The sequence below is a fragment of the Sceloporus undulatus genome, chromosome 10 (genome assembly GCF_019175285.1).
Source record: "Sceloporus undulatus isolate JIND9_A2432 ecotype Alabama chromosome 10, SceUnd_v1.1, whole genome shotgun sequence".
NCBI lineage: Eukaryota > Metazoa > Chordata > Lepidosauria > Squamata > Phrynosomatidae > Sceloporus > Sceloporus undulatus.
The window spans coordinates 2566519-2580077 of record NC_056531.1 but is presented as its reverse complement, the minus strand read 5'-3'; the positions used below and the strand labels follow the sequence as shown (position 1 = coordinate 2580077).

General features: G+C 41.0%; 1 protein-coding gene across 2 annotated transcripts in view; it reads left to right on the top strand.

The window, feature by feature from the left end:
- The window catches only part of MED13L (mediator complex subunit 13L), a 99841-nt gene that overhangs the window by 33724 nt on the left and 52558 nt on the right, over positions 1–13559 (top strand). For both annotated transcript variants that reach the window (XM_042441639.1, XM_042441640.1), the window contains 2 exons: positions 767–851; positions 4309–4392. In XM_042441639.1, coding sequence (XP_042297573.1) covers positions 767–851; positions 4309–4392 — 169 coding nt within the window. Of the gene's footprint in view, positions 1–766; positions 852–4308; positions 4393–13559 lie in introns of those variants that run through there.

The window sequence follows — 13559 nt, the reverse complement described above, 5'->3', positions numbered from 1 at the left end:
GAAAAAAATACAGCCTTTGGCCAAGAAGGGCCCGCCGCTCAGAAGATCAGCAACGATGTAGACATATTTGTGCACGAACCTAAAAGCACAAAAGGTTGCTTTTGAACACTTTTAAAAAACGAACCCGTTAAATTTTGTACGTTTTAACGTAACGTGCATTTTTAGTACTGCCGACCTGATGGTGAAGTACTTCCTTCCCTCTCAACTTTCTTACGCAACTGCAAAGCCTTGTGAGGACTGTGGAGCGCCAAGTAGCTGATGTGATGGCAACCCCATTTCCCCACTAAGGAATTAAAACCCAGATTTTACAGAGGCATCACAGACAACACAACAACAGACAATCACTTAATTAATTGCTTAAGCGTTGTGTTTAATTAGATAGTTAATGGACTTAATGCAGTTTTCCAGAACCAGTGTAGGACTGTGTTCCTTTTCTACTGTTTTGCATGTCACTTTCCGAGTCACATCGATAGGTCTGCATTTCCCACGAAATGTGTAACTTTAATCAAAAATGAAATGAAAGCTCCAGTATGTATCTATGATAAATTAATTTTCTGATATATTTAACACAGATGTTTGCCATCAAGTCTAATTTTTTAAATAGACCTCTTTTATCCAGGAAGAAATTTAGTAGCTGCTTTGTTTAGCTAGCTCGATCAAAATGATATTTAAAGATGACTCCTGTTATTTCGAGGATACAGTGCTTTAATTGTCTTGGATTATTCCCCCCTCCCTTGAATATTCTAACTTTTCCCTGTTTTTGCAGTGGTGGAAGAAGGACTTTGGGAGAATGGGCTTTCCTATGAGTGCAGAACCCTGCTTTTCAAGGCAATCCATAACCTGCTGGAAAGGTAAGAGCTCAGATGATGCTGTATATAGTGTTATATCTTTGCAGGGGTCTATTAATGTGTTTTTGGTTTACCTCTCACTAATTTCTTCCCCTCGTTCAAGCCTTCTGGTTTGTACAGAGGACTTGTTTTGAGGATGTGGAAGAGGAAGTATCTTCTCATTGCAGGGAGATATGGGAAAGATAAGATGCAAGAGGAGAGCTTTCAAACCTTAGTATGTTATGAGAGAAGATATTGTCTCTCGCCAAAGCCCGCTGAGACTTTGGAAGAGGGGATTTTTGTGGTGCATGAGTGTGTTAGTCATTATGGGAGACTTTAGAATAGTGTTTGTGGGGCCATTTTTAGGGAAACATCACCGGACCCTCAACTTGTCTAACCCAGTAAATAACTTTCCCCACGGATCACTGTTGTATGTTGTATTCACAAAGACCTTAAAATCTACAATTGTGGTGCTGCAGGGACAACAGCAGAAGGAGAGATGAAGACATAGTTAAAGTCAGTGGTCTCACCGTACTAAGTTACCAAGTGAAGAACAGTGTATCTGTACAAACATTATCCTATACTGTGATATAGTCTTGGGGATGATAATACTCTGTGAGAGTGACTTGTATTACTTTCCTGAGTGTGACCTAACTGCTTCAATATCTTGTTTGTGGGGAGGGAAGGAGGAATTAATGTTAAATGAGTAGTATAAAATATTCTAGGCTGCCATTTCCATCCTTGCAGTCAGGAAAGATCAGCTGTATGCTCTTCTCTTGTAGACACTCTTTTTATTTCTTTGCTACTTGCAAAAAGGGATATGAGATAGAAGCCACAAAAGGCATGAGCAAACACAGACCTAATATAATTAGGCGATTCTTGTTGAAAGGCTCTTTACAGGCTTTAGCTGTTAAGAACTTTCTCTTCAAGTTCCAATAACCAGGCAAATGTTATTGAAGGCTTGAAATCCAATAATATCAACCTTCTGGAATTCTTCTTGAGCATCTTAAACTCTGCTACTTAATTGCTCATACCATTGTGCCTCAAGTCATGTAAAGAGACAATAGTTGGCGTCACTGTACTAAATACAAAGAGATTAAAAGTAATATATTGAATTTTGTACTAAATGATTAGAACAAAGGTAACATTTTGAAACAAAAAACCCCCAAATAAGATGTATGTTCCCAAAGAGCAAAATAAATCAGTTTAAAGCAAAATGAGTTTATTGTTTTCTTAACTGTTGTTGTTAATTACCTACAGATTGACTTCAACTTATGTCAGCCCTAAGAATGAGACCCCCAAGTCACCCTATTGTCAACAGCCCTGCTCAGGTCTTGCAGACTCAGTGGTTCCAATTGGGAACCATTCTGTTTCTCCATAGTCTATTCGAATGGCAGCCTCTTGTCCTGAATACACCAGGACAATAAACTATAGTGGCACATCCAATTCATAGCTTTTCATGATCTATGTAGTCAAAGGCTTTGCTATGGTCTATAAAACACATGCTGATTTTCTGCTGGTGCGCTCTATTATCCAAGGTATGTTTGCAGTGTAGTCTCTAGTGCCTCTTTCTTTAATTAAACCAGCTTGTATCTCTGGAATTTCTTGCTCCAGATATGGTATTAGTCTTTGCTGTATAATTTTGAGCATGACTTTGCTTGCATGGGAAATTAATCTAGTGGCTCTGTGGTTACTGCAGTCTTTTGAGTCTCCTTTTTTGGGGGTAGGGATGTATATTGGTAGCTTCCAATCTGCTGGCCATTACAGTGGACCCTTGTTATACGCTGGGGGTTGGTTCCAGGATCCCCCGTGTATAACAAAATCTGTGTATGCTCAAGTCCCATTAAATATAATGACATAGCAAAATGGTGTCCCATATAAAAATGGAAAATCAAGGTTTGATATTTGAAATTTATACTTTTTTTGAACATTTTCAAACCGTGTATTCTTGAATCCGTGTATAAGAAATCCGTGTATAAGAAGGGCCGACTGTATTTTGTTTTCTGTGTTAGTTGGCAGATTTTAGTTAGAACAATTAGTTAGGTGATCTGATTTTGTAGACTGCAGCAGTTCTATTGGTCTGCCATCTGTTCCTAGTGATTTATTCCTCCCAACTGTTCTGAGTGCAGCTTCTCAAAATTTTGGGTTCATTTTTGTACGATTATTATTCCCATGTGTCAGTCATCCTTTCATCTATTTTATATATCTCTTCTGTGTATTTCTTCTGTTGTCTTTTTATTTTATCTTGGTCTGCTGATTGTGGAGCATCCCCGCCTTGGTTTAAATTTCCCTTTGATTTTACAGAACTTGCTGAAGAGGTCTCTTGTTCTTCCCTTTTTCGCTGTCGGCTTCTATTTCTCTGCAGTGATTATTATCATAGTTCTTTATCCTTGAGCACTAATCATTGAACAGTTGCATTCATGGTTTTGACACTACTACTGCCTCTCCTGGCCTTTTTTCTTTTCTTTTTTGGTTCTTGTTTGTTCTTACTGTTTGAAGTGTCTGTTATCCATAGATTCTTCTCTTTCTTTTTGACTAGAGATAGTATCTTTCTATCAGTTCGTCCCTGGCTTCCGTCCATAGTTCATCTGTCAGTTAGGTTAAATAGTACAAATCAGAAAGGTCATTTCTGATCTGCACAAAATGTTTGTGCTCTTTCTCTTTTCTTCCCCTCTTTACTCTTTTTCTTGGCCTTTCTCTCCATCTACCTCAGTATTCATTCAGCCTTTCCCTCTGCTCATTCTCATTCTTCCCACTTATCAGACAGAAGCTCTCTCTTTCTGAATTGCTTAAATAGTTTAGAGGCATTCAATACATGGAGCTTCCTAGAAGCTCTGTAGGAGAAATGGATCTTCCAATCTTACTCTCAGCTTTGTTTCTAGTTAGGGTAGGCCTGGCACCCAGTGGTTTAAGATATTACTGCAGACTGCAAAAATATTTTGAGTATGGGTGGGAATAAGTGAATACTTCATTCCTCACCCTTCATATTTTTTAGCCCAGAAGGGACTTTATCCCACCAGAAGGGGACTGTTTCATCAATACCAATAGCAAATAATAAAATAAAGGCACTCTACCATGCTTGTTAAAAATAAGCAAAATCTGTTTTTCTGAAACATTTTGCATCAATGAGGGCAATAATCTTGGACAAGGTTGGTTTGGAAATAAATCCCCTTGAGGATGAATACATCTCAGTTTCAACTTGATCCAATAAGTACTAGAGCACTGAAAGTGGAGAGAGACCAGTTATTTTAAGTAGTTCCACAGTCAGATAGCTTGGGGGCAGGATACAGGAAAGCAAATGAGGCACTAGGTTGCTGTCATTATTGCAAAAGAGCAGAACAGGCAAGGATGTGAAGAGCTTGGCATGTGAAATGTACAGTAGAAGCTTGGTACAGTGGAGATGATGGCCTATTAATATTTTCAGCACTTATTAAGTAATTATGATTTGTGTGTATGTATGTGTGTGTCCTTTTTTTTTCAGATGCCTAATGGAAAAGAACTTTGTAAGGATTGGGAAATGGTTCATCCGGCCATATGAGAAAAATGAAAAGCCCATTAACAAAAGGTAAGGATCCCATGTGCCTTGACATAAGCTGCCAGTGTTGATGGCACAATTCTGATTCTTAAATCATTACGGTATTTTTTTCCTCTTCATATGTTGTATCATATATTCTGTTCCCTGGTAGCATGTAGCTGTTATTTGTATTCCCTGCTGGGAAGAAAGGTGTGAGCGTGTTCTGGATTCAGGGATTCTGTCAGCCCAGCATTTTACTATGCATAGCGCTTGTTCAGTTTAAAAGCAGAGCTTTGTCCCTGAGACCGGCATTTCTCCGTTACCCTTTTGACTCCTGCATTGCATCCTTGGCAGTAAAAGCTGCAGCAACATACTTGGTGATTTTAACGTCCTTTGTTGAGAGAGGACTTTCCCACTAGTTTAGGAATGGTCAGGCAAAGCTTATGGAGGTTTTTGATGCGCTGCTGAGCAGACACATGGTTCTGGAATATCAGAATATGTTCGCCAGAGGACTTTGGCGTGCGTTCATACTTGTTCCATTCTTTAGCTGATATGTCATTTCCTTAAGCAAGTTGATGCATATTTTTGTAAATGGCTGTAACATTTAGAGGTAGTTTAGTGTGGATGTGTGGTTTTTTTTTAACCATTAGTTTGAGAGCTGCTCTTTACCTTTGGCTGTTAAGACAATGTGAAACCTCCACTTTAGAATGAGAGAATGATGTGGCCTCAGGACTCCAAAAATGGCCATTACATTTCTTTTCCTTCTCTTGGTGGTAGTTGTGTCCCCTCCTCATCTGTTATATGCCTGTGATTGTTGATATTTCCATGGATGGTGCAATAGCTGTTCTTTTTGCTCCTGTCTAACACAAGTGGGCCTAAATACCCTGAGGATCTCATCTGATTTTGAAAGCTAAGCAGGGTCAGCTCTAGTTATTACTTGCATGGAAAACAGTGTGGAACTTCACTGGGTGCTGTAGGCCAGATTTCAGAGGAAGGCAGTGGCAAACCATCTCAGTATTCCTTGCCTAAGAAAGCTGTATGATGTTCATACGGTTACCATAAGCTGACAGTTGACATCAAGCCACATACACACATGCAACCCAAGTGGCTAAGTTTAGTAGAGATTTTCCTTTATAGAGATGCGAAACTCCAAAAATTTGGGTGAGTGTATTTTAGACGTTTAGAATCCAGTTGAAGTAGGCCATATCAAGAGGCCAGCGAAAGATCTGTTCTAATTTCCTCAGTTGTTTTTATTCAGGGAGCCCTGACTATCACTGAGATGCTGAATTACAAGCTTCACAAGCTTTGTGCTATTCCTACTAGGAGAAGTGAAACGTGTCCACAGTGTGCGGGGTTTATTCCCTTTCTAGCACTTCTCTCTTTGTCAGTATTATACAGAACCGCTCTAGTTGCCTTGACAGAAATGCCTCTGTTTACCCAAATATGTGAAGCATCTGAACATTGGCGATCCTAAGGGGAGGACTGGTTGTAAGCTCTGTTGTCCAGCTACTGAAGTTCTAGGAATGTTTAAGCTGCTTTCTTCCTTAGACACTCAAAGCTGGCAGAGTATATAAAGGATAAGCAGAATACCCCGATGTGCTGTTAATTAGATTTGTCAGGAGTCCCAGTTGTGCATCCTGCCACACTGTGTTGTCACTTGCTGTATCCATAATGAATTGTCTTAAGGGCATCAGTAAACACCGAGAAGCTCCTTTTTAGTTTCTGAATGGCTATTCTAATATGGTTGCTTTGGCATGGCGACCTAAATTGTACACTGGGGGGGGGGGGACTTTGCTTTGAGAATAAGCATCTTCTCTTAAAAGTATAAAACAAAGGCCTGAATCCCATTAGTAGTCTTGCCTAATGTAAATCATTGACTCATTTGTGAAATAGTGACTCAACGCTTACATAAATCCCATTGAGTCAGTGGGTTTACTCTAGTTAAGACTAACAAAAGGATTAGAACAAACATAGTGTAAAAGGCTGCTTTGGAACAAGCTGCAGAGCAAGGATATTGTTCCTTTAGTTCACTTTGGCTGCTTCCGCATTGCAGAAATAATCCAGTTTGACCCCATTTTAACTGCCATGGGGCTCAGTACTGTGGAATTCTGAGAATTTTAGTTTGTCGTGTCACCAGAGCTCCCTGCTACCATTTCATGCTTTGCATTGAGCCTCTATAGTTATGGTGTGACCTGCATGTTAGTGACATTCTCCTCCAGATCCTCAGATGACACTTCCCAGTGGCTTCATGGAGGGTAGTAAAAAGAGAGAAGAAAGCCTTTCAAGTTGTTCCCTTCTTTTAATCTTAGGAAGGTCCACTTGACGCCAACTTTATCACCTTTTTGATGCCAGGTTCAGATATTTCTCTGATATTTCTTATCACAAGAGGAAGGACTGTAGTTTTGAGCATTTTTTTACTGCTGAAAGTTGCAAAATTCAGCCTGTGACCCTTCCAGGGAGGACTGCGAAAGACCCCTCTCTAAAGAGCTGACCTAGGCTTGGTCCACTGCAGATACCTAAACGGTTATGCTTGGAGTCCTGCAAAAGATAACAGGCAAAGATAAATAGGGCAATTCCTGCTCCCACAGAGTAGCTTCTGGCATATTAGTGCAGTTGTCCATGGTGTACTGAGCAGTCAGCTCACTTACTTAGGGAACCATTTGAGCGTGTAATAAAACCCAGCCATGTCCTGATTACCATTAAATCATGTGAGTTGTAGAAAATGCAAACTCTGGCAAGTTAATTGCCTGATTTGAAGGAAGCCCTTTCTAAAGAAGAGGTGAATTACAGCATCATCTGAAGGTTTTTACAGCTTTGGCGGCTTTGATTTACACATTCAAGGGAACACCACTACACCATGTAGACGTTGCTGGCGCTTAGTATTAAATATTAATTGCTAAGGGTTTCAAAGAACGGGAACCTCAATCGGGGTTGCCTGTCTCAAGATAAACAAGATCATAGGTACCATCTTTTCTTTGTAGCGATAGTCGAGATACGAAAGCCTGAGGAAATTTGGCAGGGGGACACATTTTCAGTTTTTTACATTGAAAAAATTGGAAACTTTGAGGACTGTAGGGAAAACAAAACCTCACTTTCTTTTTTTGAAACGAGTCAAGTGTTTTTCTAAAAACAAGACTGGGGTGATTCTGAATGCCGAGAACATCGTAGTGTGAAGTTTATGGTTGTATAGTTAAAGGATGATCATTCCTATTCATATTGTAGACATAGGCCCCTCTCAAGGCCACATATGGTCCATCCTTATGAGAGGAGCATATTGAGATGCCTTCATTGCACTAGGGATATAGCTTACCACCATCTTGGTCACTTTTGTTCTATTTGGTGGAGACAGTCACGGTAGAAGTAAGTACCCTTTATCCTGTCCACAATTAAAGTGTTATTTAAAAAAAAACAAAAAAACACACACACACACACCAAGCCTTTTTGCTCACATACCATATAGCTATATTGCTTTTTGCTGTTGCTGCTCCTTCTCCTCCTTCTGGCCTCCTTCCCATTGTGTCTCTTGCCTTCTGTAGTTTCCCCACTGGCTATTTTAGATTGGAAACTCCTTGGAGGCAGGGTATTTTCTTTGTTGTCGCTGTAAATATCTGAGATACAGTGCACATTAGTTATGTACTGAAGGTGAAGGATGATGATGGTAGTAGTCTGGTTTATGGTAAACCGATGAGATAAACTGCCACCGAATGACTTGCAACACATAACAGAATACTGTATGTTGGCTTCATTCTGGCTACGGTTGGTTCCTTTGAATATGCCTCAGTTACATGGCAGGAGTCTATTTGAAAACTTGACCCTTGCAGTTCCTGTTTGTCTTAGAGATGATTCAACACGGAGAGAAATACTGTACGGAGAGATGCATCTTTATGGGTAGATAACATCCAGATACTGGGACAGCACATAACTGATTTTATTACAGTTAGACCTTTCTTTACGCTGGAGATCCATTCCGGACTCCCCTGCATAAAGCAAATACCGCCTATGCTCGAGCCCCATTTAAATGAATGGGGCTTGTACATGTGGTGGCACGCGTGTGCCATGGGCATACGCCCCATTCATTGCTATGGGACGTGCCGCCCCTTCTCCCCAAGCGCACTGTATTGTTACTATTTTCTTTTTCTTTTTCTGGTCTGCATATTGCTATTGAGTCCTTTTAATTTTTTTAAATTTTACTGTATTAGTCAGATTACAATATTTATAACATTTGTAACAAAGGACTGTTACAAAAATGCAAATATATACATCAGTTACATCAGTGAATGCATTTTCAAAAATTAAAAGGTGGATATTCTCTTTTATGTGTTATGCATCAATTCTGTCTATAAGTTGCTATGCAATATGGGTATCCGTCTCCAGTCTGGGTTCTTGTGGTTCATATGGTAGATAAGGCCCAACCACACAGTTTTAAAAGATGTATTGTCTCTTTGTCTTTAACCTGTCTAATTCGGTATGTCAGTTTCCAAACTTTGTTGTGGCAGTTATTTATAGATATTATTGAATTCCCTTTCTACTTCCTTGTGGTGACATCTCACTGCCATCTGCTATCAATGCTAAACATGTTTTTACAGGGACATCACTCATTAATGATCTTTGTATTAGATAAATGATTGATTTATTATTACACAGATTGACTAATTAATGCCTTTAAGCCCTTGCATAGGGGCTATTTCTCTAAACAGCCTAACATTCCTATAGAGCTAGGGCTGAATTCAGTTTTAGGTCTAAATGGAGTGGAACCATTCAAATGAATGGGGCTTGCTTACAACCTATGTAAGTCCCATCTATTTTAGTGGGTCTGTGGAATTTGGAACTCAGATCAGTTTTAGCCCCTCTAAATTTGGTTTCTGAGTTCTTTCACTTACATGGACACATACCCTGGTTACCTATACAGTCTTTGTGTAATGATTATGTCCTCGTAGCACAGCCTTTTTAAAGGTTCTGTTGAATCTAGGAGATGAGAAAATCTACTCATGTGGATCTCTGGCAAGCTGGCAGTGGCGCAGCTGTCGCTCTTTGTTCCACTTTGCTTTCTCTGTATACTGGCCTGTGGCACTTGTGCTCATTCTTCCTCTCTCAGGGGTATTGTCAACTCTAAATTAATGTATCTGACTGTATGGTGCTTCTCTAGGGAAGGCGGCCTAATGACAAACTACTTTTGCTGTGTATTTTTTGCCCACTGTGCCGACTTTTTCTTATTTGTATGATTAGAAAATGATTTCCAATTCCTAGGCACTGAGGTTGACTGTTGCTGTTGTTATCAAAGTGTCTGGCTTTCACAGGGTTGGTTTTTCTTTCTCTTTCTTGCACTAGCACTACATTTTAAGCTGCTGAGCCATCAGCTTTATCCTTTTGAACAAAGCTTTTAACTTGATTGGATATTCATGTACCAGAATGGCGGTCCGTACACTGTCTAGATGTGGGTGCAAATAGGATTAAAGCACAGCACCCACCCCTCAAGCATCGGAGGAGAAAATTACTTCTGTGACACCTTGTTTGGACTTGTGCTTCATAATCCACTTGTAATTTACAGTGACCTTGCCTAGGAGTTTATTACACTGAAACAAGTGTAGACATTGTAAAAATAGTAGGCTTTGTTCTGTGGTTCCAGATGTCAGGAATTCTAGCGGTGACACTGATGCCAATAATACATTGTGGTACGAAATAATTCACGGGTTCTGGAATGGAAATTAAATGGTCTTTAAAGATGTTAATCTGACTGATCATTAAAAATATGAAGGAGAACAAATTGTACCAGTCTCATTAGACATAATGGCTTATGTGCTTGTCATATAAGGACAGTAAGCAGCCTGCATATGCCATCAACGATTATTGCTGTAGAGGATAAAATATAATTGGAACTAGTAAAGGATGTAATGACAGACTGTAGTCCTTTTTTACAGCTTGATCACCTAGCTGAACAGGCAGATCGGTTTTAAACAGAAAAACACTTTGCTTATTCTGTCCAGCGATTGGCTGCTGTAGAAACCATGCCTTGCCGAAACTCATGCATGTACCTCTTGTGAGAAGGAACAGAGAGTTGTCTCTGAAGGCACACTTCTATGAACAAGCCTTTAGGCTGCAATTGCTACCTGGTCAACACTCCACATCATTTGCTGTAGAACCAGCAGAGAGAGCTTCCACTGCAGTATCTACAGCTGGTTCTTCTATTATTTTTGCTGTTAAGTGTTAGCTTACAGAGTCCATCTCTGCTCCACCTAAGAGTGTGTGGTCCACCTCTGAACAGTCGGGCCACAAGTCTGTGGCCTTCAGTCAATAGAGGTGGAGATGGAGTTTGAAGCTAGACCACACAACAATAAGAAGTACTCCAAAGATAAAGACTTATCTCCCCCTCAGCCTTAGGCACTCATCATAACAGATGTTCACTGACGGGATTGGGAGCCTGTTCTGTCTTGGAAGCCGGCCAGGAGCAAAGTACTAAGCGGAGTCCATCAGACAAATGAGATAGTAGCAGCCCTAGTTGTGTACAGGAGCTTACCAGCCAGGCATATACAATACACTCGTCCCCCGGGTTACGAAATTAATTCGTTCCGGCGCCATTTTCGTAACCCGGAAGTCTTTCGTTAGCCGAATCCCCATAGGCGCTAATGGGGAAAAGCCGCGGCTCCGCCGCGGATCCATTTAAAATAGCGCCGGCTTTTTTTCGCAACCCGGGGAAACCTTCGTAACCCGGAAATAATTAATTAAATGTTTTTTTTTCGTAACCCGAAAAATTCGTAACGCGGCGCGTTCGTATCCTGGGGTACCAGTGTACTCAGAGTCCAGGCAGTCTAGGTCAGTAGCATAGCAATCTGAAGTATCAATCCAAGGGAGTGTTGAGCTTATGATGCAGGGTCTGAAGTTTTTCAGAAACGCGAGCCAGAAGTCAAGAGATTAAAGTGATGCTTCCTCCAGAATGCTTGGTAGTCAGCAATGACCTCCTGGGGGAATTGCTGGAATATTTATGGCCTAGATGTCTCCCTCAACGGTTGCCTGATTAATGAGCATTTCCAGTTTAAGTTCTCTCACAGCCCTTCCCTTTCTCGGCTGCATTCGGCTGCAGTAGCAAATTTCTAGCCCACGTCTATGTGCCATGGCTGCTGAGGAGTGTCTCTGTTTGGCTCAAGTACTAGATTGTTCTTCTGTCCTTCTGTTTCGCTGTCTGTGTCATAGTCTGAACTTGGGTCCCAGCAGTGAGGCATGACACTCTGTCCTTCTGCTTCACTGTCTCTGTCATAGTCTGAACTTCGATCCTGGGAACGAGGCATGACAGAGTCCACCTCAACAACTTCTTCATAGAGTGCACATGGTTCCTGAAAGAAAAGCCCCTCCACATCAACACCCTGGAACTCTTAGTGGTAGAGAAGACATTCCACTCCTTTGAATCTTTCCTGCATGGCAAGATGGTGTAGGTGCTGACAGACAACACTATGGTCCTGTAGTAGCTCAACATGCAAGGAGGTATACAACTGAGGACTCTCCTCGGCCTAGCACAACAGCTCTGGGATTGGTGCACCACTAGAGACATTGTGGTCATAGCTTTCCATTTTCCAGGAGAAGACAACATACTATCAGATGCACTCATCAGGACATTGAATTTATTACATGAATGGATGACCCATCCCAAGGTTCTGGTACTGATCTTTCACCTGGAGCACTCTATACTGGACCACTTCACATCCAAGACAGATGCTTTGTGCTGGGAGTTTTGTTCCCAGACTCAGTGTTCTTTTTTACATTGTATTGGTATTGTAGTTTTGCACTGTGCAATGCAAGATGTAGAATTTTGAGCATGACTTTACCTGCATGAGAAATTAATGCAATGGTCCTGTGGTTGTTTTATTCTTTTGTGTGTAGCTACACTACTCTTCCCATTCGGGTAAAATGGGTGCATTTCCTTTGCAGGGCATTTCCTTTGCCTGGAGGATGACTGGGAAATGTTGCTTTTAAAAAAATGATTCAACCTGAGCTACATTTTCAATCCAGATCATGCTTCTGGATGCTGTTGCATTAAAAAAAAAACACCAGTTTGTGCATCTGCATGGCTTTAGCTTCATTCTTTGAACGAAGAGACTTGCAGAAGCGTGCCAGACCCTAACAGTACCTTGAGTCAAGGAGAGAGATTACACTTTGGTGTAATGGAAGAAAGAAAAACCTGTCCATAACTGCATTGTTTTGAGAGCTTTTTGATAGATATTTGGAACATGGAAGTCATCGTGAATGTGTTCCTTTGTATGCATGCCACACGTTGCAGAGTGTGTGGAACTTGTCATTAATTGAAAAGGACAAAATGCCAGCACTCAGACGTTGCCCATGAATTGTATATAGTTGCACTTCCCAGACACGAAGCGGCTGTAGTATTTCCACTATTCCTTCCTTGGGAGACGCGCACGTTGAAGACAAAAGGCGCCTGTTTTGCTTTGTTCTTGGGTACCATAAATGCCACTGTAACTTAAACATTTGACTTTTAATGTCGAGAAGAACACAAGTCTCTCTTTATTTTTTTCCTCCCCTTTGAATATGGAAACTGTTGTGATTGTCGCGCTCTTCATTTTTCAACTGGCAATTATTCGTCGTGTGACATTGAGACATTAGCTGTTGCCATGGGAACTGGCTCTGAGTAGCAACGATACAGGCGTGATGGCAGGGGACGCGTCTTGCCTCAAAGCCACCGGGTGTCCAGGTGTTTAATAAAATAACATAAAATAAAATGCATGATATTAAAGTTGGGATCTACTTCTTTCCCCCTTTCCCTGCCTTGCCTGAGTGAATATGGATGATTCTTTAGGCTTTACCACTGTTCGCTTCATGCTACCCCCCCCCCCTTTTAAAGAGGAGTGTTGAGTTATTCTGGCACGATGGCTTTGGAATATAATTGGGAGTATGGTGTCATGTGGAGAGCTGGACTTGGTTTGCTTGGATGCAGAGCTCATCTCAGAGGGATCTGTGGGTACTTGCCTGTAGGTGCACATAAATGTAAGCAGAGAGAAACATTAGCAGTGCATTGTCATTCACTTCAAGGACATAGGCATGTCTGTCTATGGTCTGTGTATGTGAGAGAGAAAGAAAGAAAGAGAAAATATGGGGAAGTATCAAGCCACTTGCTCCTCTACTATACAGACAGGCACCTTTCATTCTACTCATTCAATCAGTATGACCATAATCCAAGTTTATGCTCCAACTACAGAGGTAGAGGAAGAAGA